This window comes from Oncorhynchus masou, chromosome 6 (assembly GCF_036934945.1).
Source record: "Oncorhynchus masou masou isolate Uvic2021 chromosome 6, UVic_Omas_1.1, whole genome shotgun sequence".
Lineage (NCBI taxonomy): Eukaryota > Metazoa > Chordata > Actinopteri > Salmoniformes > Salmonidae > Oncorhynchus > Oncorhynchus masou.
In genome coordinates this window covers 24,488,163-24,514,029 of record NC_088217.1, presented here as the reverse complement: position 1 = coordinate 24,514,029, position 25,867 = coordinate 24,488,163, and the positions used below count along the sequence as shown (strand labels likewise).

General features: G+C 42.7%; 1 protein-coding gene across 2 annotated transcripts; it reads right to left on the bottom strand.

Annotated features, from left to right (window-relative positions):
* Positions 1 to 10,965: 10,965 nt before the first annotated feature.
* Positions 10,966 to 22,794, bottom strand: LOC135541716 (CD209 antigen-like protein D). Of its 2 annotated transcripts, XM_064968025.1 has the most exons (5): positions 22,517 to 22,794; positions 17,377 to 17,472; positions 13,329 to 13,522; positions 13,128 to 13,237; positions 10,966 to 13,005 (listed from the first exon to the last, which is right to left on the bottom strand). In XM_064968025.1, the coding sequence occupies exons 1-5, from the start codon at positions 22,617 to 22,619 to the stop codon at positions 12,843 to 12,845; spliced, it is 666 nt and encodes a 221-aa protein (XP_064824097.1). In that variant the 5' UTR covers positions 22,620 to 22,794; the 3' UTR covers positions 10,966 to 12,842. The 2 variants fall into 2 exon arrangements, with proteins under 2 accessions (XP_064824097.1, XP_064824098.1); XM_064968026.1 differs by lacking the exon at positions 17,377 to 17,472.
* Positions 22,795 to 25,867: the final 3,073 nt, after the last annotated feature.

Here is a 25,867-nt window from a genome sequence, read left to right as displayed (position 1 = left end):
TTGCCACGAGTTGACCATGCTTTCGCTATGCACGTTCACAGGGGAAGGACCTGCGTTCCACCGGTCATCTGAAGTCATTCTAATTCTCCGGTTGGAATGTTATTCAAGATATATATAAACAACATTCTAAAGATTGATTCAGTACATCGTTTGACATGTTCCTACTGACTGTTACGGAACATTTGGACATTTCGTCACGTTACATTGGACGCGCTTTGTGACTTTGGAATTGTTTACCAAACGCGCTAACCAAAGTAGCTAATTGGACGGACATTAACGGACATTTTCGAACAAATCAAGCATTTATTGTGGACCAGTGATTCCTAGGACTGCATTCTGATGAAGTTCATCAAAGGTAAGGAAACATTTATCATGTATTTTCTGGTTTCTGTTGACTCCAACATGGCGGCTAATTTGGCTAATGTTCTGAGCTCCTTCTCAGATTATTGCATGGGTTGCTTTTTCCGTAAAGTTTTTTTGAAATCTGACACAGCGGTTGCACTAAGGAGAGGTATATCTATAATTCCATGTGTATAACTTGTATTATCATCTACATTTATGAGTATTTTTGTTGAAACGGTGTGGCTATGCAAAATCACTTGATGTTTTTGGAACTAGTGAATCTAATATGCCAATGTAAACTCAGATTTTTTTAAATATAAATATGAACTTTATCAAACAAAACATGCATGTATTGTGTAACATGAAGTTCTATGAGTGTCATCTGATGAAGATAATTCAAGGTTAGTGATTCATTTTATCTCTATTTTTGCTTCTTGTGAACGCTATATTTCGCTGGAAAATGGCTGTGCTTATTGTGGTTTGGTGGAGACCTAACATAATCGTTTGTAGTGCTTTTTCTGAAAAGCATATTTGAAATCGGACACTTTGGTGGGATTAACAATGAAATTACCTTTAAAATTATATAAGACACATGTATGTTTTAGGCATTGTAATTATGAATTTGGCGCCCTCTATTTTCACTTGTAGTTGTCATAATCGATCCCATTAGCGGGATTGCAGCCATAACAAGTTTTAAAGGGGGCCTGTAGTTCATGATCAGCTCCGTTGTCTTGCTCAAATTGAGAGAGATGTTGTTGTCCTGGCACGACACTGCCAGGTCTCTGACCACCTCCCTATTGGCTGTCTCATCGTTGTCGGTGATCAGACCTACCACTGTTGTGTCATCAGCAAACTTAATGATGTTGTTGGAGTCGTGCATGGCCATGCAGTCGTAGGTGAACAGGGAGTACAGGAGGGAACTAAGCACGCACCCCTGACGTGCCCCAGTGTTGAAGATCAGCGTGGCAGATGTGTTGTTGCCTACCCTTACCACCTGGGGGTGGCCCGTCAGAAAGTCCAGGATCCATGTGCAGAGGGAGGTGTTGAGTCCCAGGGTACTTAACTTAGTGATGAGCTTTGTGAGCACTATGATGTTGAACGTTGAGCTGCAGTCAATGAACAGCATTCTCATGTAGGTCAATCAATCAGATTTATTCATAAAGCCCTTCTTACATCAGCTGATGTCACAAAGTGCTGTACAGAAACACAGCCTAAAATCCCAAACAACAAGCAATGCAGGTGTTTGTGAGACATATCCATTTGGTCTTCTCTTCTTATAATACCTTTATAGCAGTGTTTTGCAACACTGCTATAGCCTGATATGTGGTTGTGGATGTAGCCTAGCTTGCCTAGGCACTTCTGCATTTCATTTACCGTCTGCGGTTTTATCATATCCTGTACTGTCTCTAGGTAACTCTCGCTTGCAGTAATATCATTGTTTATTGTAAACCCGAGAAAGCTCACTTCCTTTTACCCTATTTGAATTTTGGTTTGGTTGAGCTTCATGCCTGCAGTATTCAACTTGGTTAAGGCCACTTTTGTGTCTGGGTATTCTGCTTTGCTTCCCTGGCTTATGTACTCCTCCAATTATTTTGTGTGCAAACTCTGTTCCCAGGGTTCCACAATCCTTTTTTAACTGCTGTATTTTTCTCTTACCTAGCTTTTCTGTTATTTGATTAATATTTTTCTCTGGCAAGGCCGTTTCTGTTCTGACTCTCTCTATTTGGTCTGGAACATTTACAGGTTAAAAATGGTTCATATTTATGACTCCCCTTACTTATAATTGTTTAACGTCCGATAAGCTGAGGAGATTTTCTTCTCCTTGTAGCATAGTTATCCCCAATGGTTTATTATTTTCATATCTTTTTAAAGTCTATCCTGAAATTTTACCCTGAGGTGTCCACACTGCGGCTGTTTTTTAAGTTTTTTTTTACTCCTGTGTCAGTGTCTAACTGACCTAATACATTTGCACATGGGTCACTATCTGTTTCAGCGCTTTCATTGTAGTTATGTCTATGTTTAACTTCCTCTTAACTGCTGCTTTAATGGCTATGGTTTAAAACCAGCCTTTTTCGCTTCCGCATCTGCTTCCTGTTGCCGCAGCGAATACTGTCAGTAACAGATATGGTTTCTGTTTCCAAATATTGACTGACTGTCTCCCTGTTTGCACTAATGCATTTTATAGAACTCAACATTTCTATGCAGTAACCTATAAGATAATTATATAGTTCAACTTTATTAACCCGATACTGTTAATGACCCTGGGTGTCACGCCCTGGTCTTAATATTTTGTGTTTTCTTTATTATTTTGGTCAGGCCAGGGTGTGACATGTGTTATTTATGTGGTGTGTTTTGTCTAGGGTTTTTTTGTAGGTAATGGGATTGTGGTATAGTATAGTAGTCTAGGAAAGTCTATGGTTGCCTGGAGTGGTTCTCAATCAGAGGCAGGTGTTTATCGTTGTCTCTGATTGGGAACCATATTTAGGCAGCCATATTCTTTGAGTGTTTCGTGGGTGATTGTTCCTGTCTCTGTGTTTGTTGCACCAGATAGGCTCAGTCACTTTGGATTTTCTTTTTTCCTTGTTTTGGAAGAGAAGAAAACGAGCGCCATTCTCCTTGCGGAGATGGTGCAAAATACATCAACTCGGTCGGTCCCAGGGATTGGGCAGGCCAACACGATTCGTTTTGCTTGGAAGGAAAAGGAGTTGGAGCCTTTACGACGGGAAACTTTTGGAAGGATAATATTGATGGGGATTCTAAAGCTGACGGTGAAGGACGTGTTTTGTTTCCAAGGCAACTCGTTGAAGGGAGCATACGACGTGGCACTATATACAGAGGAGAAACACGATGATATCCTGAGAAGGGCAAGAGCAGTGGGAGGTGAGAGGCCGATGAGCCACTACGAAATAACAAGCCTGGCGAAGAACAACTTTAGGGTTGTAACTGTCAACATTTACAACCCATACGTTAAAGACGAAGAGGTGAGGGCCTTTCTGGGGAGATACATGGATAACGTCTCCTCAGCTAGGCACCTCAAAGACTCCCTTGGGTTTTGGAATGGGATGAGAGGCTTCCAGGCCCTCCTCAGGGAGGACCCAAAGGGACATGGTGGCTACCTCCATCCTCCTGCTATGTTCTCCCTTGGGGCTGACAGGGGACGTTGTTTTATGCACAGCCCCCATTTTGCAGGCGCTGTATGGCCCCACATTTTCGCCTCGTGCAGCATGAGAAAATGCAGATTTTGTGGATCTGAGGATCACGAGGCGAGGGATTGTGACAAGCCTAAGACGTGCCATGGGTGTGGCTCGTCAGCACACCTGTGGCGGCGGTGCCCGGCCCGTCAGAGGTCATATGCGTCTGCGGCTGGGGGGGGGGGGCAGGAGTGGGGATGGGGGAAGAAGAGGAGGGGAAGGAAGCACGCCTCATGACCAGAGTACAGGTCCAGAGGGGAAGGCCACAAGGAAGGAATTAGGAGCAAGAAGCGGCGGATGGAAGACTGAAGGAAATGGAAGGCACAAGAGTAGGAGAACCAGGAAAAGCGGCGGAAAAGGGCAACCGAGTGGAGGAGCATGAAAGAGAAGAAAGCAAGGGAGGAGTGGTGGAGAAGGAGACGGTGGAAGAGCAAGTGGACTGGGGGGAAAGTGCCCTGGTGGAAGAGATGAGGGGTATGGTGGAGGAGCTGGCGGGGGGGAGGGTGGTATCTCTCCACTGCCGCCATCACCAAAGAAGAGAATGAAGAGGAGGGTGCGATTGGCCGACAGTGAGGGGGAGGGGATGGCCAAGAGAGTGATGGGGGTGGGATAAACCTCTGGGTTGCTGCTGGTTTCCCCAGGCCCTCAACTTCGTTTGGGTGGGGACACACCTAACAAGACTCAGGTCTGGGTACAGGAGGAGGTGGGGTGTTTTTTGTTTGGGGGCTCAGCCTCCCCAATTTTTTTCCAAACCAGATGCAACACTGGGGAGGGGGAGGATTGTGGGGGTAGACCCAGGGTGCAGGGCACCCCGGAGCCAAACACTATTCCTGCATCCTGGGATGGTGTGATGGAGGAAGAGGGGGGGATGTCGGGATTACGGATGGTGTTCTCACCGGTAGATATGGAGCAGGGGAGCATCGGGTGAGTCTCCTGTTTTTTTTTCTGTCTGGGTTTAGAATTTGAGTGTATTACATGTTTTTATTTTTTCATGGAGTCTAATTTTACTTTTGTTAGTTTAAATGTAAGGGGATTAAAGGATTTTGTTAAGAGGAGGGCGGTTTTTAGTTATTTGGAGGGTGTGGGGTTTGATTTTTGTTCTTTACAGGAGGTTCACCTGAGGGATGGAGGGGAAGTTAGTAGGTTTAAGAGGGAGTGGGACAAGGGGGTTTGGGGTGTTGGGGGGGTTCACTCATCGTGGGTAGGGATTTTGTGTGGGCACAGGGAGGTAAAAGTGGAGGATTCTTTTGTGGTAATGCAGGGGAGGGTTATAGGGGTGGATGTCACGATAAGGGATTGTAAATTTAGATTAGTGGTGGTGTATGGGCCACAGGTGGTGGCAGACAGGAGGGAGATGGTGGACTGTCTGATGCCCTGTGTGTCACAAATAGGAAATTAGTGAAAGGGGGGATTTTAATAAAGATTTAGGAAGAGGGGGGATAGCAGTGCAGGCGCCATTGCCAGGCTAATGGCTTGCCATGGTCTGGTAGATGGTGGTCTGCACACTACTCCGAAAATGGACGGTCCTACATGGCGTAACTCCAGGGGGGTTGAGCGGAGGCTCGACTATATTTTTGTACCCAGGTCTTTGGGTAAGTTGTCTGGGCGGCTGTTGCCTATTTTCTTTTCGGATCACGACGGGGTGCTCCTGCAGGTGGGGTCGCCAGTCTGCCTCTTTGGTAGGGGGTACTGGAAGTTAGATCGGGATGTGCTGGAGGAGCAGGCTTTTGTTGACGGGCTTTTTGGTTTCTTTTGGAGGCTTGAAGGCCTCCGGTCCATGTGCGAGGGGGTGTTAGAGTGGTGGGAATTAGTTAAGGTGAGGATTAGGGCTTTTATAATAGGATATTGCAAGAGGAAAAAAAGGGAGGAGAGGAGGGAGGTGAATCGTATCCAAAGGTTAATTGAACTCCAATACGAGGCAGGCAACCTCGGCGGGTCGTTTGACTGGGAGAGATCCGCAACCCTAAAGGCGCAGCTCAGGGAGTTGCAGGAGCGGAAGGCTCGAGCTTTCCTGGAGCGTGCGCATAGTGGCTTTCTAGAACATAATGAGACTTGTTCTGCTATGTTCTTTAAGTCGGTTAGGGCCAGACAGAGTAGGAAGTTAATGCATGGCGTTAGGGAAGAAAATGGTAGTATAGTTAGAGAACCAGAGGATATGGTCAGGGTGACAACTGATCATTTCCAAGGTTTATTTAAGGAAATGGAAATAGATGTAGAGCAGGGAAATGTGTTTTTAGAACACTTGTCCAGGCGGTTGCTGGAGGACATTAGAGAAGTGATGGAGGCCCAGATCTCACTAGAAGAGGTTGAGAGCGCTCTTAGGAGGATGGGAAAAGGGAAGGTGCCTGGGATGGATGGGCTGCCGGCTGAGTTTTATCTCAAGTTTTGGGGTATACTTGGACCAGTGGTCCTCGAAGTCTTGAAGGCCATCCTTGAGACGGGGTCCCGGGGGGATCAATGGCTGTTGGTGTGCTGTCACTTTTATATAAGAAGGGGAAGTAACAGACCTTGGCAACTGGCGGCCGTTGACCATGCTGTGTGTAGATTACAAGCTACTTGCAAAGGTTTTAGCAGACCGGTTGCGCACAGCCCTTCCCTACGTTGTCCATGAGGATCAGACGTGCGGGGTAGAGGGTCGCTCTATTAGATGGAACCTACAGTTAATCAGGGACTCCATCGCTTGGGTCGAAGATAGAGGACTGCCTTTAATGGTAGCAGCGCTAGATCAGGCAAAAGCCTTTGATCGCGTGAATAGATCCTTTTTATTCAGAGTGTTAGGTCGATTAGGATTTGGGGAGAAGTTCATAGGATGGATTCGTACATTATATGTCGGAGCGGGGTGCCGAGTTAGTGTAACTAGTCACTTGGGTGATGTTTTTTACCTCTCGTCTGGGGTCAGGCAGGGGTGCCCACTTTCGGCTCTCCTCTTCGTTTGGTACATGGAGCCTCTGGGGTCTGCCATTAGGGCAGACACAGGGGTGGAAGGCTTGTTGATCCCTGGAAGTGGTGGGCTGCGTGTTAAGATGACGCAGTACGCCGACGACACTTCCATGCTGCTGTGCAAGGACTCGTGCCTGACAAGTTCCCTTGCCATCTTTGGGGATTTCACCCGAGCGTCGGGAGCGGTTCTGAACCATGCAAAGTCTTCCATCAAGTTTTTCGGAAGATGGCGCGGTAGAACGGATGTGCACGGGGGGTTCTCTCTCTGTGAGGGGGCCCTGACGATTCTTGGGGTCCATTTTGAGACCTCCGGCTCAGCGACGCTAAAATGGAACATGCGTATCGCAGTGGTACAGAGGAAGCTAGCAATGTGGAAGGCTAGGTATTTGTCTTTTATGGGCAAAGTCCTGGTCCTAAAGGTGGATGTGTTTTCATCTCTTTTGTATTTGGCGTACATCTACCCATTGCTGGCTTGTCTGAGGAGGCCTCTAGTGAGGCTTGTGTTTCAGTTCATGTGCAGTGGCAGGTGCGAGTGGGTCGCCAGGGCACGCATGCTCTGTCCCATCGGGGAGGGAGGTAGGGGGTACCAGTTGCCCGAGTAGGTTTAGATTTAGATCACAGGCACCTGTACGAGGAGGTCAGAAAGGCAGGGAGTCCGGCACCTGTAGTGGGCATCTCGGAAGTGGTCTGGGAGGGAGTGCAGGCGCGGGGTCTGGACAACAGGCTCAAGGACCTGAATTGGTTGAGCCTCCATAAGTGCTTGCCGGTACGTTCCATCATGTACCGGTATAGTTTGGTGCAATCCCCCACCTGTCCAAGATCCTCTTGTGGCAGGGAGGAGACTGTGCGCCATGTCTTTTGGGACTGTGCCTTTGCCGGAGTAGTATGGGCTAGGGCACGGGTGTTGTTAGGTTTGGTAAGGGGGGATTTTGTATTGACGTGGGCCAGGTTAGAGAGAGGTGTAGGGAGAGCGGGAGGGACGGATAGGGACAGGTTTCTGCTCTGGCTTCTCATGAGTCTCTTTAAACGGGGGCTGTGGGAAGCCAGGCAGAACATGGTGAAGACAGGGAGAGATTGGGGGGTGGAAGGGATAGTGAGGAGGGTGGAAGGAGATTTGAGGGGGAGGATGAAGAGGGAGGAGAGGAAGTGGGGGCAGCATGCTGCTCGGGAGAGGTGGAAGGGGTGTTTAGGGCTGGGTGTTATTTAGATTTGTAAGGGGATAGATTAGGGACAGGGAAAGGTAGTTTGTAGGGTGACGGGGAAGGAAGATGCTCCACTGAGGTTTTGTTTGGGGTTGTTGTATAGTTAAATTAAAATACCATTATTGGAGTATGTATGAAAATTATGAGTTGTAAAGAATGAATGGTATTGAAGGTAATAAATTATTTTTTTATAAAAAAATACATTTAAAAAAGATAGGCTGTTTAGGTTTTGTATTGTATCGTCTTTATTAAAAGATGTATGAAGATATCCATGCTGCATTTTGGTCTGATCCCTGCTACACCTCCTCTTCAGAGGAAGAGGAAGAAAACCTTAACACTGGGTCACAACAGATGCCATTTATTCTTGTCATCTTTCTACTATTTAAAGACAAACCTTCAAATTATTAAATAAGGCCAAAACACTGCTAAACATAGCATATGTTTTCTGTACTAGTGAAATTTCTCTTTCGGTAGTCCACTGTATTTTATCTAACAATAACCTGGGTTAATCTTAACTCAGTCTCAATAATTTTATATATGTTGCGTAGTATGGAATCCATTATCTACTGTACTTTATTATCCCTAAGAACTGCAACATATTTATTTTCATAATTAAATTTAATGCTAATAAAATTACTATTTTTCTACCTTTATCTTTTTTCTGCCCTGTTGGCTTAAAATATATCCTAAATACTTAACATGAGCCTTCCTGCATGGCTCTCAACATTACACTAGTCTCCTAGATTCGAGTCCCATCTTATAGCAGGGCCATTGCCATGGGGTACCAGGGCTGTGCATAGAAGGCCACTTTGCCACAATACACACTTACAAATATTGTGGTTTAATTCAAATATACTAATTGACAACAAAAAAAACTTTTCGAATACATTTGTTAAAAAGGTCATTTTTGTGAATGATATCATAAATAGGACCAGTGGAGTTGTCACACATGCAGCTAACACAGACATATGGAAATGTCTGCTCTCTATGTCTGCTTTATCCAAAATTACAACCAATTAATTGCAGCATTACCACAAAAATGGAAGAGGCAAGTAGAAGGGGAAAAAAGTAAGGAACTTGTATGTCGGCCCTATATTAAAGAACATACAGTGCCTTGACGAATGTAGAAAATATTCGGCTTTCCCCTTGAACTTTGAAAACATCAGAAGCTCTTCAAAGGTAAATGATTTTATTTATTTGCCACATTTCAGGCTTCAAACATAAAGATATAAAACTGTATCTGAGATTTTTTTGTGAAGAATCAACAACAAGTTGGACACAATCATGAAGTGGAACGACATTTATTGGATATTTCAAACTATGTTTTTAACAAATCAAAAACTGAAAAATTGGGAGTGCAAAATTATTCAGCACCCTTAAGTTAATACTTTGTATCAAAAACTTTAAAATTGGGAGTGCAAAATTATTCAGCCCCCTTAATTTAATACTTTGTAGCGCCACCTTTTGCTGCGATTACAGCTGTAAGTCGCTTGGGGTATGTCTCTATCAGTTTTGCACATCGAGAGACTGAAATCTTTTCCCATTCCTCCTTGCAAAACAGCTCGAGCTAAGTGAGGTTGGATGGAGAGCATTTGTGAACAGCAGTTTTCAGTTCTTTCCACAGATTCTCGATTGGATTCAGGTCTGGACTTTGACTTGGCCATTCTAACACCTGGATATGTTTATTTTTGAACCATTCCATTGTAGATTTTGCTTTATGTTTTGGATCATTGTCTTGTTGGAAGACAAATCTCTGTCCCAGTCTCAGGTCTTTTGCAGACTCCATCAGGTTTTCTTCCAGAATGGTCCTGTATTTGGCTCCATCCATCTTCCCATCAATTTTAACCATCTTCCCTGTCCCTGCTGAAAAAAGCAGGCCCAAACCATGATGCTGCCACCACCATGTTTGACAGTGGGGATGGTGTGTTCATGGTGATGAGCTCGTTTGCTTTTACGCCAAACATAACGTTTTGCATTGTTGCCAAAAAGTTCAATTTTGGTTTCATCTGACCAGAGCACCTTCTTCCACATGTTTGGTGTGTCTCCCAGGTGGCTTGTGGCAAACTTTAAACGACACTTTTTATGGATATCTTTAAGAAATGGCTTTCTTCTTGCCACTCTTCCATAAAGGCTTAATTTGTGCAATATACAACTGATTGTTGTCCTATGGACAGAGTCTCCCACCTCAGCTGTAGATCTCTGCAGTTCATCCAGAGTGATCATGGGCCTCTTGGCTGCATCTCTGATCAGTCTTCTCCTTGTATGAGCTGAAAGTTTAGAGAGACGGCCAGGTCTTGGTATAGTTGCAGTGGTCTGATACTCCTTCCATTTCAATATTATCGCTTGCACAGTGCTCCTTCGGATGTTTAAAGCTTGGGAAATCTTTTTGTATCCAAATCCGGCTTTATACTTCTTCACAACAGTATCTCGGACCTGCCTGGTGTGTTCCTTGTTCTTCATGATGCTCTCTGCGCTTTTAACGGACCTCTGAGACTATCACAGTGCAGGTGCATTTGTACGGAGACTTGATTACACACAGGTGGATTGTATTTATCATAATTAGTCATTTAGGTCAACATTGGATCATTCAGAGATCCTCACTGAACTTCTGGAGAGTTTGCTGCACTGAAATTAAAGGGGCTGAATAATTTTGCACGCCCAATTTTTCAGTTTTGATTTGTTAAAAAAGTTTGAAATATCCAATAAATGTCGTTCCACTTCATGATTGTGTCCCACTTGTTGTTGATTCTTCACAAAAAAATACAGTTTTATATCTTTATGTTTGAAGCCTGAAATGTGGCAAAAGGTTGCAAAGTTCAAGGGGGCCGAATACTTTCGCATGGCACTGTACATGGATAAAGAAAAGTGTGATAAATAAAAACATATACCAATTTAAGGACCAAAAAACTGACAGCTGTGCCATATAACTTGCAAAATAGTTGGGAAGAGATTTTCGATGTACCCATTCCATGGCACATGGTTTATGAATTGATACGCAAAACGCCAGATGCAAAACTTAGAATTTTTAAATTTAAATTAATATAAAAAATACTTGCAACTAATAGAATGTTATATATATGGGGGATACAATCTTCCCAGCTCTGCAGATTCTGCTGTGAGGAGGCAGTCATTCGATCATTTATTTTGGTATTGTCCATATGTAGCTCGTTTTTGGTCACAGGTCCAGGAATGGCTGAAGAATTGCAACATTTGCGAGAACTAACACTGCAGATAGGAACACTGGGTGATTTGAAAAGCCATAGTCAATCAATCAATCAATAATATAATAATTATTTTAGCAAAACATTTTATTTTTAATTTACAATCTGTAGAAGCTATGAAATTAGAAAGGTTAAATTGATTTGTGAAGCATCACAGCACAGTTGAAAAATATATGGCAAATAGAAATCCAAAATGAATAATGTTGTGAGATAGATGGGAGAGGTTGAATGGAGCTGAAAGGTGGGACTAATATGAAGATAAAACATGTAAAACATACGGGGTCTATAAAATGTATACAGGTTCAGATCCTTTGTGAAATAGCACAGTTACAAATAGAAATCAAACTGGATGGACATCAGATATAGAGGAAGGACTAAAAACAAACAAAATAACTATTGTAAAGTAGACTGTGTCTGTAAAATGTGTATAAGATGTATAAATTGAAGGTAAAAGCCGAAGTGTTTATTAGTTTACTCCAATTGCGGGGAATAATAATAAAGGTATATTCTTTAAAAAGTATGTCTATATAGGTATGTGTATGTATATATGTGTATATGTATGCATGCGTGTATGGATATATATATTTACCCCAAAAATATATGGAGGATTGGAAATGATGCAGACAATTACATTGATGGAACTAATATTCTTTCCGCAATATTAAGCTGATCCACCCCTTTAAGAAGAAAAAAAAGACTCCTAGTGGTAATATCTACTATATGATTACCTTTCTAACTGATTCCTAATGTTAATATCTACTGTATGCTGAACTTCACACTTGTGTGTATGTGTAAGTGTGTGCCTGCCTGCATGCTTGTGTACGTGCCTGCGTTCGGCATGCAGTGTGTATCTGTGTCCTCTTAGTACATTTGACATTTTACTCATTTAGCAGACGCTCTTATCCAAAGCGGCTTGCATTTTCATACTTTTTTTGTAGTACTTTTTTGTAGTACTGTTCTACCCTCTGTCTGTGTTCATGTCACACTATTTTAACGAACCAATCACATTCAAGCATGAAGCTGGTACACCTGCTGCCACGACTTCCGCCGAAGTTGGCTCTCCTGCCTGTTTGGGCGGTGCTCGGCGGTCGTCGTCACCGTCCTACTAGCCACTACCGATCCCTTTTTCGTTTGTCTGTTGGATTTGTCTTATTAGTTTCACCGGTGTGTATTTTAGTTTAATTAGTGTCCTTATATGTAGTAGGTTGTCCCGCCCTTGTTTTGTGCGGGATTGTTTTTGTATTCCTGTTATTTGGTTGGGGTTCATGTGTTTTTTTTCTCCGGACTGTTTTGGTCCTGCATTGGATTATTCACCCTGTGTGTTGGATTGACCATTGTTTTTGTGCTCCGGAGATTAAACTGTCTAATCACTGAAACCTGCTCTCTGCGCCTGATTCCACCCACCTTGGTAAATCCTGACAATTGCTCCTTTATTACCTAACTTTCTGTGCCTAAGCCTATGGAATGACACGTTCCTAATAAAATCAATTAATACAAGCATTTTACAGAGTACAGTCCCACTGGCACAGACATAAATTCAACGTCTACTCCACGTTTTTTAATTTTTATTTATTTAATCTCCTCTCCTTTTCTCCTCACCCTCAACTCTATAAGAGGAGGCCCAAGGTCCCTCCCCTTGGATTGTATCCTCCAATGTGTGTTGAGGAGAGGAGGAGAGAAGATGTGAGGAGGAATCGAGGAAAGGTGAGTTGAGAAAGAGCCCATAGGCAAGTCTGTAATACCACTATTTCTCGGTTGTCACTATCTGGCCTAATTGCAAAGTCAGAAACCCTGCCTATTTCTAAAATGTATCTGCTTCAAATCTGATTGTAAACCTAACCCTAACCACACTGCTAATCTTATGCCTAACCCTAACCATATAGAAAGTGAGCGAAAGAGAGAGAGACCTACATGCAATGCTACTGTACATAATAAGCTATTGTTTGTTATATCACCCTTTCACAAATCCAGTTAAATTGAGAGTTACATGCTATGTCATTCCATTTATTTACAGGGTCAGTATACCTATAATTAATCTCAACACAGTCCTCCTCTCCTATGTGTACTGCAAAAACAACACCATTATCAGGCTGGTTACGCCCCCAGTACCTGCAAGGAAAACAACACAGAGAACCAGACAGTCAGACACTGTGATAAACATTCTAAGTCATACCCAGATGTTGTTCTACTTAAAATGGTTAGAGTCATATGGCCAGATTATTATCTCTCACCTTGTGGCCAGTGGTGTACCATCCACCCATTTCCAGGTCCCCTCTGTCTCTCTATCAGTCAGACCGATCCAAACACTATCAATATTCCTGTTTAATCCAGTGAGGAATATCTGTTGTTTAGAAAAAGTGAGTATTAATTATTTACCTGATTCATAAGCGTGTGAATCTCTCTCTCTATCTCTCTCTCTCTCTCTCTCTCACCTGTTCATTTCTGCTGTTTACAACCACCAGGTCTGCTCCTCTCTCCAGACAGTCTTGTCTGCTCTCCTCCCATGTTTTCCTCTCAGTAGACAGGAAGTAACAGCTGGATCCCGACAGCCTCCATCCTTCAATACACCCTAACAGAGTCCTTGTTGGGACCCCTATGTCCCTCTCTTCCACCACTCTTCCGGTACCTACAGTACAGACAGCATACACACAGCCTCCATCATATTTAAACTATTCACATCTGGGTTGCGTTCCAACAATCTCTCCTTTCTCCTCAAGTGTGCACTTGTCCACTACATCCCACAAATCTAAAAGCATTGGCTTGGTGTAGGCATGGACACAAGAGGGAATTCCCATGCACCAGTCATTTCCTTTTAAATCCATGAAGGGAAGTGTACAATTGCACACATTTGGAAAAAGGGCAAGATTTTTAGGACAGATTTCCTTTAGGACAGGTTTTCCACTGTTAAACTTCGTTGGAGAAATATATATTCCACGTATTGAACAACACATTCTAACATTGTAATTAACTGAGGGGGGTGTAGTTAAAACTTGTTAACGGTACAGGTTCCCCAGCGGGAACCACACCCCCCCCTGCTCAACTCAAACGGTGGCGCACAGAATGCAAAAATATTCTTCGAAATATTTACCCTCCACACATTAACAAGTCCAATAGCTCAAAAGTTTCATCTACCCAGCGTGTTAGATTTCTAAAATGTTTTACGGCAAAAACATAGCACATATTTATGTCAAACCACCACAAAGACATAGACGATATGCAGCCATTTTGTCAAACAAAAGATGCAATCATAAATGCAGGATTAAAAGAAAAATAATTCACTAACCTTTTGAAAATCTTCATCAGATGACAGTAATATGACATGTTACATAGTACATTTGTTTTTTTCAATAATATGCAATTTATATCCATAAATCTCCATTTACATTGACGCCATGTTCAGAAAATCCTCAAAAATATCCGGAGAAATTATAGATAGCTCCGCCAGATAACAGAAATACACATCATAAACTTTGACTAAATATACATGTTCTACATATAGTTAGAAAGACACACTGCTTCTTAATGCAACCGCTAACGTTACGGAATTAGTTCACTATGCAATAATCTGAGACGGCGCTCAGACTTAAGCAACATTTCTCCGCTATGTTGGAGTCAACAGAAATACAAAATTACAACATAAATATTCCTTTACCTTTGATGGTCTTCGATCAGAATGTAGTGGAAGGAGTCATACTTACCCAATACATTGTTTTGTTTCAGTTCGGGTGTCCATATAGTAGCATATGCTACCACTTTCAGCTCAAATGCACCAAAAATGACTTCTGGTCCAGAACAGTTGCGCATCAAAACTTCAAAATTACATATTATATGTTGACTAAACTGGTCAAACTAAGTGCAGAATCAAGCTTTAAGATGTTATAAACGTACAAAACGATTGGCATTACAACCGGACAATCGTACTTCATCTCAGGCAAGCTGGAACAGAGGAAGGTCTGTGTCCAATTCGCGCCCTAACGCGCATGTATTTTCTCGCGACACCCACTGTTTTTCGTCTCAAAGGGTCAAAGTTCGCGGAATTTGCACAATTAAATGCTCTACTGAATGAGGACATGTAGTGGAAGACATTGAAAGTGTTTCCAGATCCATAGCTGGTTGGGAAGGGTGGGGGCTATGACGTCAAAGTTGCCCCAACTTTCTGGATGCCAAAACTAGTTTGGGAGATTGCCTGCCCTGTGAGTTCTGCTATACTTACAGACATAATTCAAACGGTTTTAGAAGCTTTAGAGTGTTTTCTATCCAATAATTATTATTATATGCATATATTAGCAATTTTGGACAGATTTTTTTTCCAGTTTACTATGGGCACGCAATTCATCCAAAGGGTGCAGTATTATCCCTAGCCTTAACAGGTCTGAGGGGGTGTAGATAACTGACGGGGGCTAAATTTCGATTCACCACCCTTATCCCGACGTGTACACTCGTACACTCCCCCTCATTGATTGAATTGAAATGGTGTGAGGAATATGGTGGAAACTCCCTCCAGCCATGCTGGTCCTCCAACTCTTCATCAGAGAACGAAATATAGAAAGAGAAGAGAAGCTCCTGGGATGCATCCCAAATGGCCCCCTATGTATTTTACAGTGCAGCAATGCATTGTACAATGTTCAGTGATGTACACAAGGCCAAGGGCACGAGTTACAGTAGTCACTTAATTATCTATGGGTGATGTCAACATTATTTTTTTGTGTGTCAACATTATTGACAAACTTCTGGTTCCACAAGCTATGTAACATCAAGTATTGTCTGAATTGTGATCCATGCTTTGTGAGTATAGAACTATAGTAATATAGTAAAATACATTTACAATGCCTTGCAAAATAATTTATCCCCTTGGCGTTTTTCCTATATTGTTGCACTACAACCTGTACTTCAAGTGGATTTTTATTTGGATTTCATGTAATGGACATACACAAAATAGTCCAAATTGTTGAAGTGAAATTTAAAAAAGTACTTAGTCAGAGAGGCAACTAAGAGACCAAAGATAACCCTGAAGGAGCTGCAAAGCTCCACAGCGGAGATTGGAGTATCTGTCCATAGGACCACTTGAAGCCGTACACTCCACAGAGCTGGGCTTTATGGAAGAGTGGCCAGAAAAAAAAATTGCTTGAAGAAAAAAGGCATGTGGGAGACTCCCCAAACATATGGAAGAAGGTGCTCCGGTCAGATGAGACTAAAATGGAGCTTTTTGGCCATCAAGGAAAACACTATGTCTGGCGCAAACCCAACAACCAACATCATCACCCTGAGAACAACATCCCCACAGTGAACCATGGTGGTAGCAGCATCATGCTGTGGAGATTTTTTTCATAGCCAGGGACTGGGAAACTTGTCAGAATTGAAGGAATGATGGATGGCGCTAAACACAGAGAAATTCTTGAGGGAAACCTGTTTCAGTCTTCCAGACATTTGAGACTGGTATGGAGGTTCACCTTTCAGCAGGACAATGACCCTAAGCATACTGCTAAAGCAAAACTTGAGTGATTTAAGGGGAAGTATTTAAATGTTTTGGAACGGCCTAGTCAAAGTCCAGACCTAAATTGAGAATCTGTGGTATGACTTAAAGATTGTTGTACACCAGTGGAACCCATCCAACTTGAAGGAGATGGAGTAGTTTTGCCTTGAAGAATGTGCAAAAATCCCAGTGGCTAGATGTGGCAAGTTTATAGAGACATACCCCAAGAGACTTGCAGCTGTAATTGCTGCAAAAGGTGGCCCTATGAAGTATTGACTTTGGGGGGGGTGTATAGATATGCATGCTCAAGTTTTCCGTTTTTTTTGTTGTTATTTCTTGTTTGTTATTACAAGACCATGGTGCTTGCCTACGGAGCTGTGAGGGGAACGGCACCGCAGTACCTCCAGGCTCTGATCAGGCCCTACACCCAAACAAGGGCACTGCGTTCATCCACCTCTGGCCTGCTCGCCTCCCTACCACTGAGGAAGTAGAGTTCCCGCTCAGCCCAGTCAAAACTGTTCGCTGCTCTGGCCCCCCAATGGTGGAACAAACTCCCTCACGACGCCAGGACAGCGGAGTCAATCACCACCTTCCGGAGACACCTGAAACCCCACCTCTTCAAGGAATACCTAGGATAGGATAAAGTAATCCTTCTCACCCCCCCCCCCCCTTAAATGATTTAGATGCACTATTGTAAAGTGGCTGTTCCACTGATGTCAGAAGGTGAATTCACCAATTTGTAAGTCGCTCTGGATAAGAGTGTCTGCTAAATGACTTAAATGTAAATGTAAAAATGTAATTTCTTTCGCAAGCCACTATATACCTGCACATGGAATAGGGTCCAAAATGGCACCCAAGGGTACCAAATGGAAAAGGGTCCCAAATAGCATACTATACTCTATGTATTGCACTACTTTTGACCAGAGTACTCTGACCCCGGTCAAAAATAATGTACTCTAAATGGAAGAGAGCTGATATTGTGTAATTTAGGACACTGACTCACTCACAAAAAGCTAGCTTTAGGGAGATGTTGAGAATGACTTGTAGAATACACATCATCCCAAAACACACAGCAGCCAGCCTGTAGAGTCTTGTTCCTCCATCTGCAGAGGAAAACACACACACACACACACACACACACACACACACACACACACACACACACACACACACACACACACACACACACACACACACACCATCATTCTACATCACTAATTAATATCATTAAACATCACTAACGATTATAATACAAATTCTGACAACCAAACATTTCCATTACGTCATTGGTTTAACTCGATTGAGGGTTGGCAGCAACAGTTTGCTCAGGAGTGCAGTCATCTCAAATGGGATAAACAGGAAGCTAATGTATGAAGAAATTACCCGAAATTACACAATATAGCTGTAGCGTGATTACAGGGTCAATCTGCGATTGCAACATCAATTTTTTGGGACTTTTAAATTAATGATATTTACCTATTAATTCCAGAGGACCGTGAGTTCTCGTTTTCCATAGTTGATGTGAGTAAGACATTTAAACGTGTTAACTATTGCCCCGTAGCACTCACATCTGTCATCATGAAGTGCTTTGAGAGGCTAGTTAAGGATCAAATCACCTCCACCTTACCTGACATCCTAGACCCACTGGAATTTGCATACCGCCCCAATAGATCCATGGATTATTTATTTATATATATATTTTATTTGATTTATTTCACCTTTATTTAACCAGGTAGGCTAGTTGAGAACAAGTTCTAATTTGCAACTGCGACCTGGCCAAGATAAAGCATAGCAGTGTGAACAGACAACACAGAGCTACACATGGAGTAAACAATTAACAAGTCAATAACACAGTAGAAAAAAAGAGAGTCTATATACAGTGTGCAAAAGGCATGAGGAGGTAGACGAATAATTACAATTTTGCAGATTAACACTGGAGTGATAAATGATCAGATGGTCATGTACAGGTAGAGATATTGGTGTGCAAAAGAGCAGAAAAGTAAATAAATATAAACAGTAATGGGATGAGGTAGGTAAAATTGGATGGGCTATTTACCGATAGACTATGTACAGCTGCAGCGATCGGTTAGCTGCTCAGATAGCAGATGTTTGAAGTTGGTGAGGGAGATAAAAGTCTCCAACTTCAGCAATTTTTGCAATTCGTTCCAGTCACAGGCAGCAGAGAACTGGTACGAAAGGCTGCCAAATGAGGTGTTGGCTTTAGGGATGATCAGTGAGATACACCTGCTGGAGCGCGTGCTATGGGGGGGTGTTGCCATCGTGACCAGTGAACTGAGATAAGGCGGAGCTTTACCTAGTATGGACTTGTAGATGACCTGGAGCCAGTGGGTCAGGCGACGAATATGTAGCGAGGGCCAGCCGACTAAAGCATACAGGTCGCAGTGGTGGGTGATATAATGTTATGGCTGCTGCGAATTTTCTAAACTTTTTGTTAAAAATCGTGCAACATTTCAACGTCCTGCTACTCATGCCAGGAATATAGTATATGCATATGATTAGTATGTGTGCATAGAAAACACTCTGAAGTTTCTAGAACTGGTTCAATGGTGTCTGTGACTATAACAGAACGAGTTCCATGGTCAAAATCGCAAGAAAACCTGAACACAAAATCGACGAAGAAAAAATCCATCCATGTATTGTCTATTGCAAACAATAATAGATGGTCCTGGGCTTGCAGTTCCTACAGCTTCCACACAATGTCGCCAGTGTTGTGATTTCCAGGCAACTTTATCCTTGGTCAGATGAGTTATAGGCACATCCTGTCTTCGAGTCCACAGCTGGAAAAAATGGAGGGGGAAAAGTGGACTTCGTTTTCCAAACTTGTTGCTATTGAATACAGATCACTCCGTGATCAATTTGATCGTTTATTAACATTTACTAATACCTAAAGTTGGATTACAGAGGTAGTTTGAAGTGTTTTGTCAAAGTTTATAGGCAACTTTTTTAATTTTAAAAAATGACGTTGCGTTGGGAAACGTGACTTTTTTCCTGGATTTCACGGTGTTCATAAATTTACATTTTGGGTATATATGGACTGATTTAATCGAGAGAAAAAAGACCCAATTGTGATGTTTTTGGGACATATAGGAGTGCCAACAAAGAAGCTCGTCAAAGGTAATGAATGTTTTCTATTTTATTTCTGCATTTTGGGTAGCGCCGGCTACGCTAATTTCTTTGTTTTACGTCCCCTTCGTGTGTTTCTGGGGGTGCATGCTATCAGATAATAGCTTCTCATGCTTTCGCCGAAAAGCATTTTACAAATCTGACATGTTGGCTAGATTCACAACGAGTGTGGCTTTAATTGAGTACCTTGCATGTGAGTTTTAATGAAAGTTTGAGTTGTATCGAGTACTATTAGTTGGCGCTCTGGAATTTCCGCTGATTTGGTTCCTGTACAGGTACAGCAGCCGTAAAAGGATAAGGTGCTTGAGTAACAAAACGGATGGCACTGTGATAAACTGCATCCAGTTTGCTGAGTAGAGTATGTATTGGAAGCTATTTTGTAGATGACATCACCGAAGTCTAGGATCGGTAGGATAGTCAGTTTTACTAGGGTAAGTTTGGCGGCGTGAGTGAAGGAGGCTTTGTTGTGGAATAGAAAGCCGATTCTAGATTTGATTTTAGATTGGAGATGTTTGATATGAGTCTGGAAGGACAGTTTACAGTCTAGCCAGACACCTAGGTACTTATAGATGTCCACATATTCTAGGTCGGAACCATCCAGGGTGGTGATGCTAGTCGGGCGTCCGGGTGCAGGCAGCGAACAGTTGAAAAGCATGCATTTGGTTTTACAAGCGTTTAAGAGCACTTGGAGGCCACGGAAGGAGTGTTGTATGGCATTGAAGCTCGTTTGGAGGTTAGATAGCACAGTGTCCAAGGACGGGCCGGAAGTATACAGAATGGTATCGTCTGCGTAGAGGTGGATCAGGGAGCAACATCATTGATATATTCAGAGAAAAGAGTCGGCCCGAGAATTTAACCCTGTGGCACCACCATAGAGACTGCCAGAGGACTGGACAGCATGCCCTCCGATTTGACACACTGAACTCTGTCTGCAAAGTAGTTGGTGAACCAGGCAAGGCAGTCATCAGAAAAACCGAGGCTACTGAGTCTGCCGATAAGAATATGGTGATTGACAAAGTCGAAAGCCTTGGCAAGTTCGATGAAGACGGCTGCACAGTACTGTCTTTTATCGATGGCGGTTATGATATCGTTTAGTACCTTGAGCGTGGCTGAGGTGCACCCGTGACCGGCTCGGAAACCAGATTGCACAGCGGAGAAGGTACGGTGGGATTTGAGATGGTCAGTGACCTGTTTGTTGACTTGGCTTTCGAAGACCTTAGATAGGCAGGGTAGGATGGATATAGGTCTGTAACAGTTAATGCAATCGCCATTGCACTGCACACTGCCCTATCCCTTCTGGACAAGAGGAATAACTATGTAATAATGCTGTTCATTGACTACAGCTCAGCCTTCAACACTATAGTACCCTCCAAGCTCATCATTAAGCTTGGCGCCTTGGGTCTTAATCTTGCTCTGTGCAACTGGGTCCTGGACTACCTGATAGGCCAACCCCAGGTAGTGAAGCTAAGCAATAACACCTCTACTACGCTGATCCTCAACACATGGGCCCCACAAGGGTGCTTGCTCTTGTACTCCCTGTTCACCCATGACTTTCTCAGCGTGCACATCACTGACAACCTGAAATGGTCCATCCACACAGATAGTGTGGTGGAGAAGTCACAACAGCGACTGGTGGTAAAGAAATATGCCCCTAAGAATTTCACAAACATCTACAGATGCACCATTGAGAGCATCCTGCCGGGCTGTATCACTGCACCGTCTGCAACCGCATCATGTGTTTCCAGAGGGTGGTGAGGTCTGCCCAACGCATCACAGGGGGTAACTGCCTGCCCTCCAGGACATCTGCAGTACCCGGTGTCACAGGAAGTCCAAGAACTTCATCAAAGACCTCATTCACCTGAACCATGGCCTGTTAACCCTGCTATCATCCAGAAGGTGAAGTCAGTACAGGTGCTGGGAGCGAGAGACTGAAAAACAGTTTCTATCTCAAGGCCATCAGACTGTTAAATAGCCATCACTAGACGGCCTCCAAACAGTATCCTGCCCTGAACTTAGCCACTTTCACTAGCCTGCTACCACATGGTTGCTCAACCATGCACCTTAGAGGCTGCTGCCCTATGTACATAAACATGGAACACTTGTCACATTAATAATGGAACACTGGACAATTTAATAATGTTTACATACTGTTTCACCCATTTCATATGTATATACCGTATTCTAGTCAAGGCCATCCTATTCAACTATTGTTGTACATATACTATTCTATGCTACATATTTTTCAGATATACTATATTTTCTATCCATAATGTCTATACTATACATCCCATCATATATTTATACTCTGGACTCCGACATTACTCGTTCTAATATTTCTATATTTCTTAATTCCATTATTTTACTTTTAGAATTGTACATATTGTTGTGTATTGTTAGATACAGTATTACTGCACTGTTGAAACACAATAATTTCACTACACCCTCAATAACATATGCTAATGTGTATTTGTATGCGACTAATATATATATATATATAAATATATATATATTGTTTTTGAATAATGTAAATGATTTATTCCTCATGAGCTTAGTTTAACTGTGTAACCCATCAGAACCCAAACTATAAGCTTGTTTTACGGTGTAACTGTTAACAATGGATTGTAAACTAACAGTTTATAGCCTCAAATGATTAAAACTGTCATTTTAATCTTATGGATGTTCAGTCCTTGCATACATAGCTCTGACTATGAATTTGAGAGTGGTTACATTTCTCCAGCCCCATCACTCAGCTGTTTACCAAAAACAGTGGTAGGGTGTACACTTTGTTGTTGTTTAAAAAGGTTATTTTGTATTTAAATAGTTCCAAATAAATACATTAAATGCATACATTATAGTGTATGTGACCCCAGCAGGTTTTGAAACCCACGCTCGTACCAACTGAACCATAAATAAGTGTTGATTATGTGGTATTTGTGTGTGTGGGTGTGTGTGTGTGAGAGAGAGAGAGAGAGAGAGAGAGAGGGAGAAATGTTTTGTTCTTACCTGAGAGATGGGTCTCAGTCTTTACTCTCCTCGTTGCTCTGTTCTCGTTTCCTTCAATAACCTTGTTTAATTCAATAACCTGTTTATTGACATAGTCGACCATCTTAACTAACTGCAGTCTGTCTGACCTCTTATTGTAATATCTATGATTCTAATTTACTTTTGCTGACAGTATTAACTTATGATCACCTTTCTGACTGAGTAGTAGTTGAGTAGTTGGTATGATGTGTGTAAGCCTGGTCCTTCTCTGTTCTCTGTTTGTGGCCCACAGCAGGTGGCAGGATGTTTCAAGGCTCAAACCACCAATAAGAAGGAGACTATTGAGATGTATCACAAATGGCACTCTATTCTCTATACAGGGCACTATACAGGGAAATAGGGTGCTATTTGGGATTGAAGCTTGTAAAGCAGACAGTTTTGTGTAACCCGCTCTTCAACCCGCTTGTTCATTCTGTTCCGTGTTTTATTTCTTCCTCTTTTTATAGTTTTTTTCGATGTTAAGATATATAGTTCATTATGCATGCAACGATATCTCTTTCTCGCTTTCTCTCTCGATGTTGGTTAGATAGAGAGATAAAAATCAGTTGAGAATTTGTATTAACAATATTGTTTCCTGTCACAACAATAAACATGTATCAATGGGTTTTAATCAGTTAATCATGTCTGGATTGGTCTGACTGACTCTGAAATTGGTGAACGGCACACCACTGACCACAGCTTAAGGAGTAGGACTGATTCTCTGTGTTGTTCATACTCTAGATTCTGAGAGAGTGGCCAGTTTACCTCTGAATTGTTTCCACTGCAGGTATAACTTGAGCTGTGTGTTTATCTCTTATCACTCATCAGGAGAATGGCATGACTATCGGTGTTCCTCTTTAGACAACTGGATATGTGAGAAATAGGCTTCTCATGGGTACTTTCTCTGCTGTTTATGGAACCCCTACTGCATATTAATGATGGTCAGAAGACTGATGTTGTCACGAATCTCGCCGAAGATGGTGCCTCTTCCTGTTCGGGCGGCGCTCGGCGGTCGTCGTCGCCGGCCCATTAGCTGCCATCGATTCCCTTTCAGTTTGTTTCTGTTTATTGGGTTTAATTGGGTACACCTGTTTTGAGTTAGTGTTTGTTTGTAGGCTATTTAAGGGCACTAGGCCCGCTGGGTATTTGTGCGGGCTTGTTTCCTGTTATCTATGTATGAGTGTTATCAGTATTTTTCCAGACAGTTTTTAGTCCGGTGTATTTTTGGGACGGGTTGTTTCATGCGCCCTGGTGTTTTGCATGTTGTGGATCCACAGTTTATGGAATAAAATATCCACGTACTGAATTACCTGGTCTCTGCGCTTGACTCCTCCACTCACCATCGTTAGAAGTTGTAACAGATGTGATTTGGTAGAATGACTCTTTAAACTAGACGTTCAACCTAAAAAGCAATTAGTTCTGCTAACTCCATGTATTTATTTTATTTTTTATTTTATTTTATTTCACCTTTATTTAACAAGGTAGTCCAGTTGAGAAAAAGTTGTCATTTACAACTGCGACCTGGCCAAGATAGAGCAAAGCAGTGCGACACAATCAACAACACAGTTACACATGGAATAAACACACGTACAGTCAATAATGCAATAGAAAAAATGTATATACATTGCGTGAAAATGAGGTAAGATTAGGGAGGAAAGGCAAGAAATAGGCCATAGTGGCAAAGTAATTACAATTTAGCAATTAAACACTGGAGTGATAGATGTGCAGAACATGAATGTGGAAGTAGAGATACTGGGGTGCAAAGGAGCAAAAAAACAAAAACAATATGGGGATGAGGTAGTTGGATTGGCTATTTACAGATGGGCTGTGTACAGGTGCAATGCTCTGTGTGCTGCTCTGACAGCTGATGCTTAAAGTTAGTGAGGGGGATATGAGTCTCCAGCTTCAGTGATTTTTGCAATTCGTTCCAGTAATTGGCAGCAGAGAACTGGAAGGAAAGGCGGCCAAATGAGGAATTGGCTTTGCGGGTGACCAGTGAAATATACCTGCTGGAGCGCGTGCTACGGGTGGGTGCTGCTATAGTGACCAGTGAATTGAGATAAGGTGGGGCTTTACGTAGTAAACACTTATAGATGACCTGGAGCCAGTGGGTTTAGCGACAAATATGAAGTGAGGGCGAGCCAACAAGAGCATACAGGTTGCAGTTGTGGGTGTGGGTAGTATATGGGGCTTTGGTGACAAAACTGATGGCACTGTGATAGACTGCATTCAATTTGCTGAGTAGAGTGTTTTGTAAATGACATTGCCATAGTCAAGGTTTGGTAGGATGGTCAGTTTTACGAGGGTATGTTTGGCAGCATGAGTGAAGGATGCGAAATAGGAAGGTGATTCTAGATTTAATTTTGGATTGGAGATGCTTAAGAACAGTTCGGAGTAGTGATGCTGGACGGGCAGGCAAGTGCAGGCAGCGATTGGGTAAAGAGCATGCATTTAGTTTTACTTGCATTTAAGAGAAGTTGGAGGCCACGGAAGGAGAGTTGTATGGCATTGAAGTTTGTCTGGAGGTTTGTTAACACAGTGCCCAAAGAAGGGCCAGAAGTATACAGAATTGTGTCGGTGTGAGGTGGATCATTTTGTGAGGTGGATTGTGAGAATCACCAGCAGCAAGAGCGACATCATTGATGTATACAGGGAAAAGAGTCGGCCCAAGAATTGAACCCTGTGGCACCCCCCATAGAGACTTCCAGAGGTCTGGACAACAGGCTCTCTGATTTGACACACTGAACTCTGTCTGAGAAGTAGTTGGTGAACCAGGCGAGGCAGTCATTTGAGATACCAAGGCTGTTGAGTCTGCTGATAAGAATGTGGTGATTGACAGAGTCGAAAGCCTTGGCCAGGTCGATGAATACAGCTGCACAGTATTGTCTCTTATCGGTGGCGGTTATGATATTGTTTAGGACCTTGAGCATGGCTGAGGTGCACCCATGTCCAGCTCGGAAACCAGATTGCATAGTGGAGAAGGTACGGTGGGATTCGAAATGGTCTGTGATCTGTTTGTTAACTTGGCTTTCGAAGACCTTAGAAAGGCAAGGTAGGATAGATATGGGTCTAACAGTTTTGGTCTAGAGTGTCTCCCCCTTTGAAGAGGGGGATGATCGTGGCAGATTTCCGATCTTTGGAGATCTCAGACGATACGAAAGAGAGGTTGAACAGACAAGCAATAGGGGTTCCAATAATTGCGGCGGATAATTTAAGAAAGAGAGGGTCAGATTGTCTAGCCCAGCTGATTTGTAGGGGTCCAGATGTTGCAACTCTTTCAGAACATCAGCTATCTGGATTTGGGTGAAGGAGAAATCGGGGAGCCTTGTGCAA

What these genes read in the sequence shown, in the direction of transcription:
- LOC135541716 (XM_064968025.1), bottom strand. Translation starts at nt 22,619, where the DNA reads ATGGTCGACTATGTCAATAAACAGGTTATTGAATTAAACAAGGTTATT. An exon ending in GACTGAGACCCATCTCTCAG is followed by an intron (nt 17,473 to 22,516) that starts GTAAGAACAAAA and finishes TTTCCTCTGCAG; the next exon opens with ATGGAGGAACAAGACTCTAC. An exon ending in GGTACACCACTGGCCACAAG is followed by an intron (nt 13,006 to 13,127) that starts GTGAGAGATAAT and finishes TTTTCCTTGCAG; the next exon opens with GTACTGGGGGCGTAACCAGC.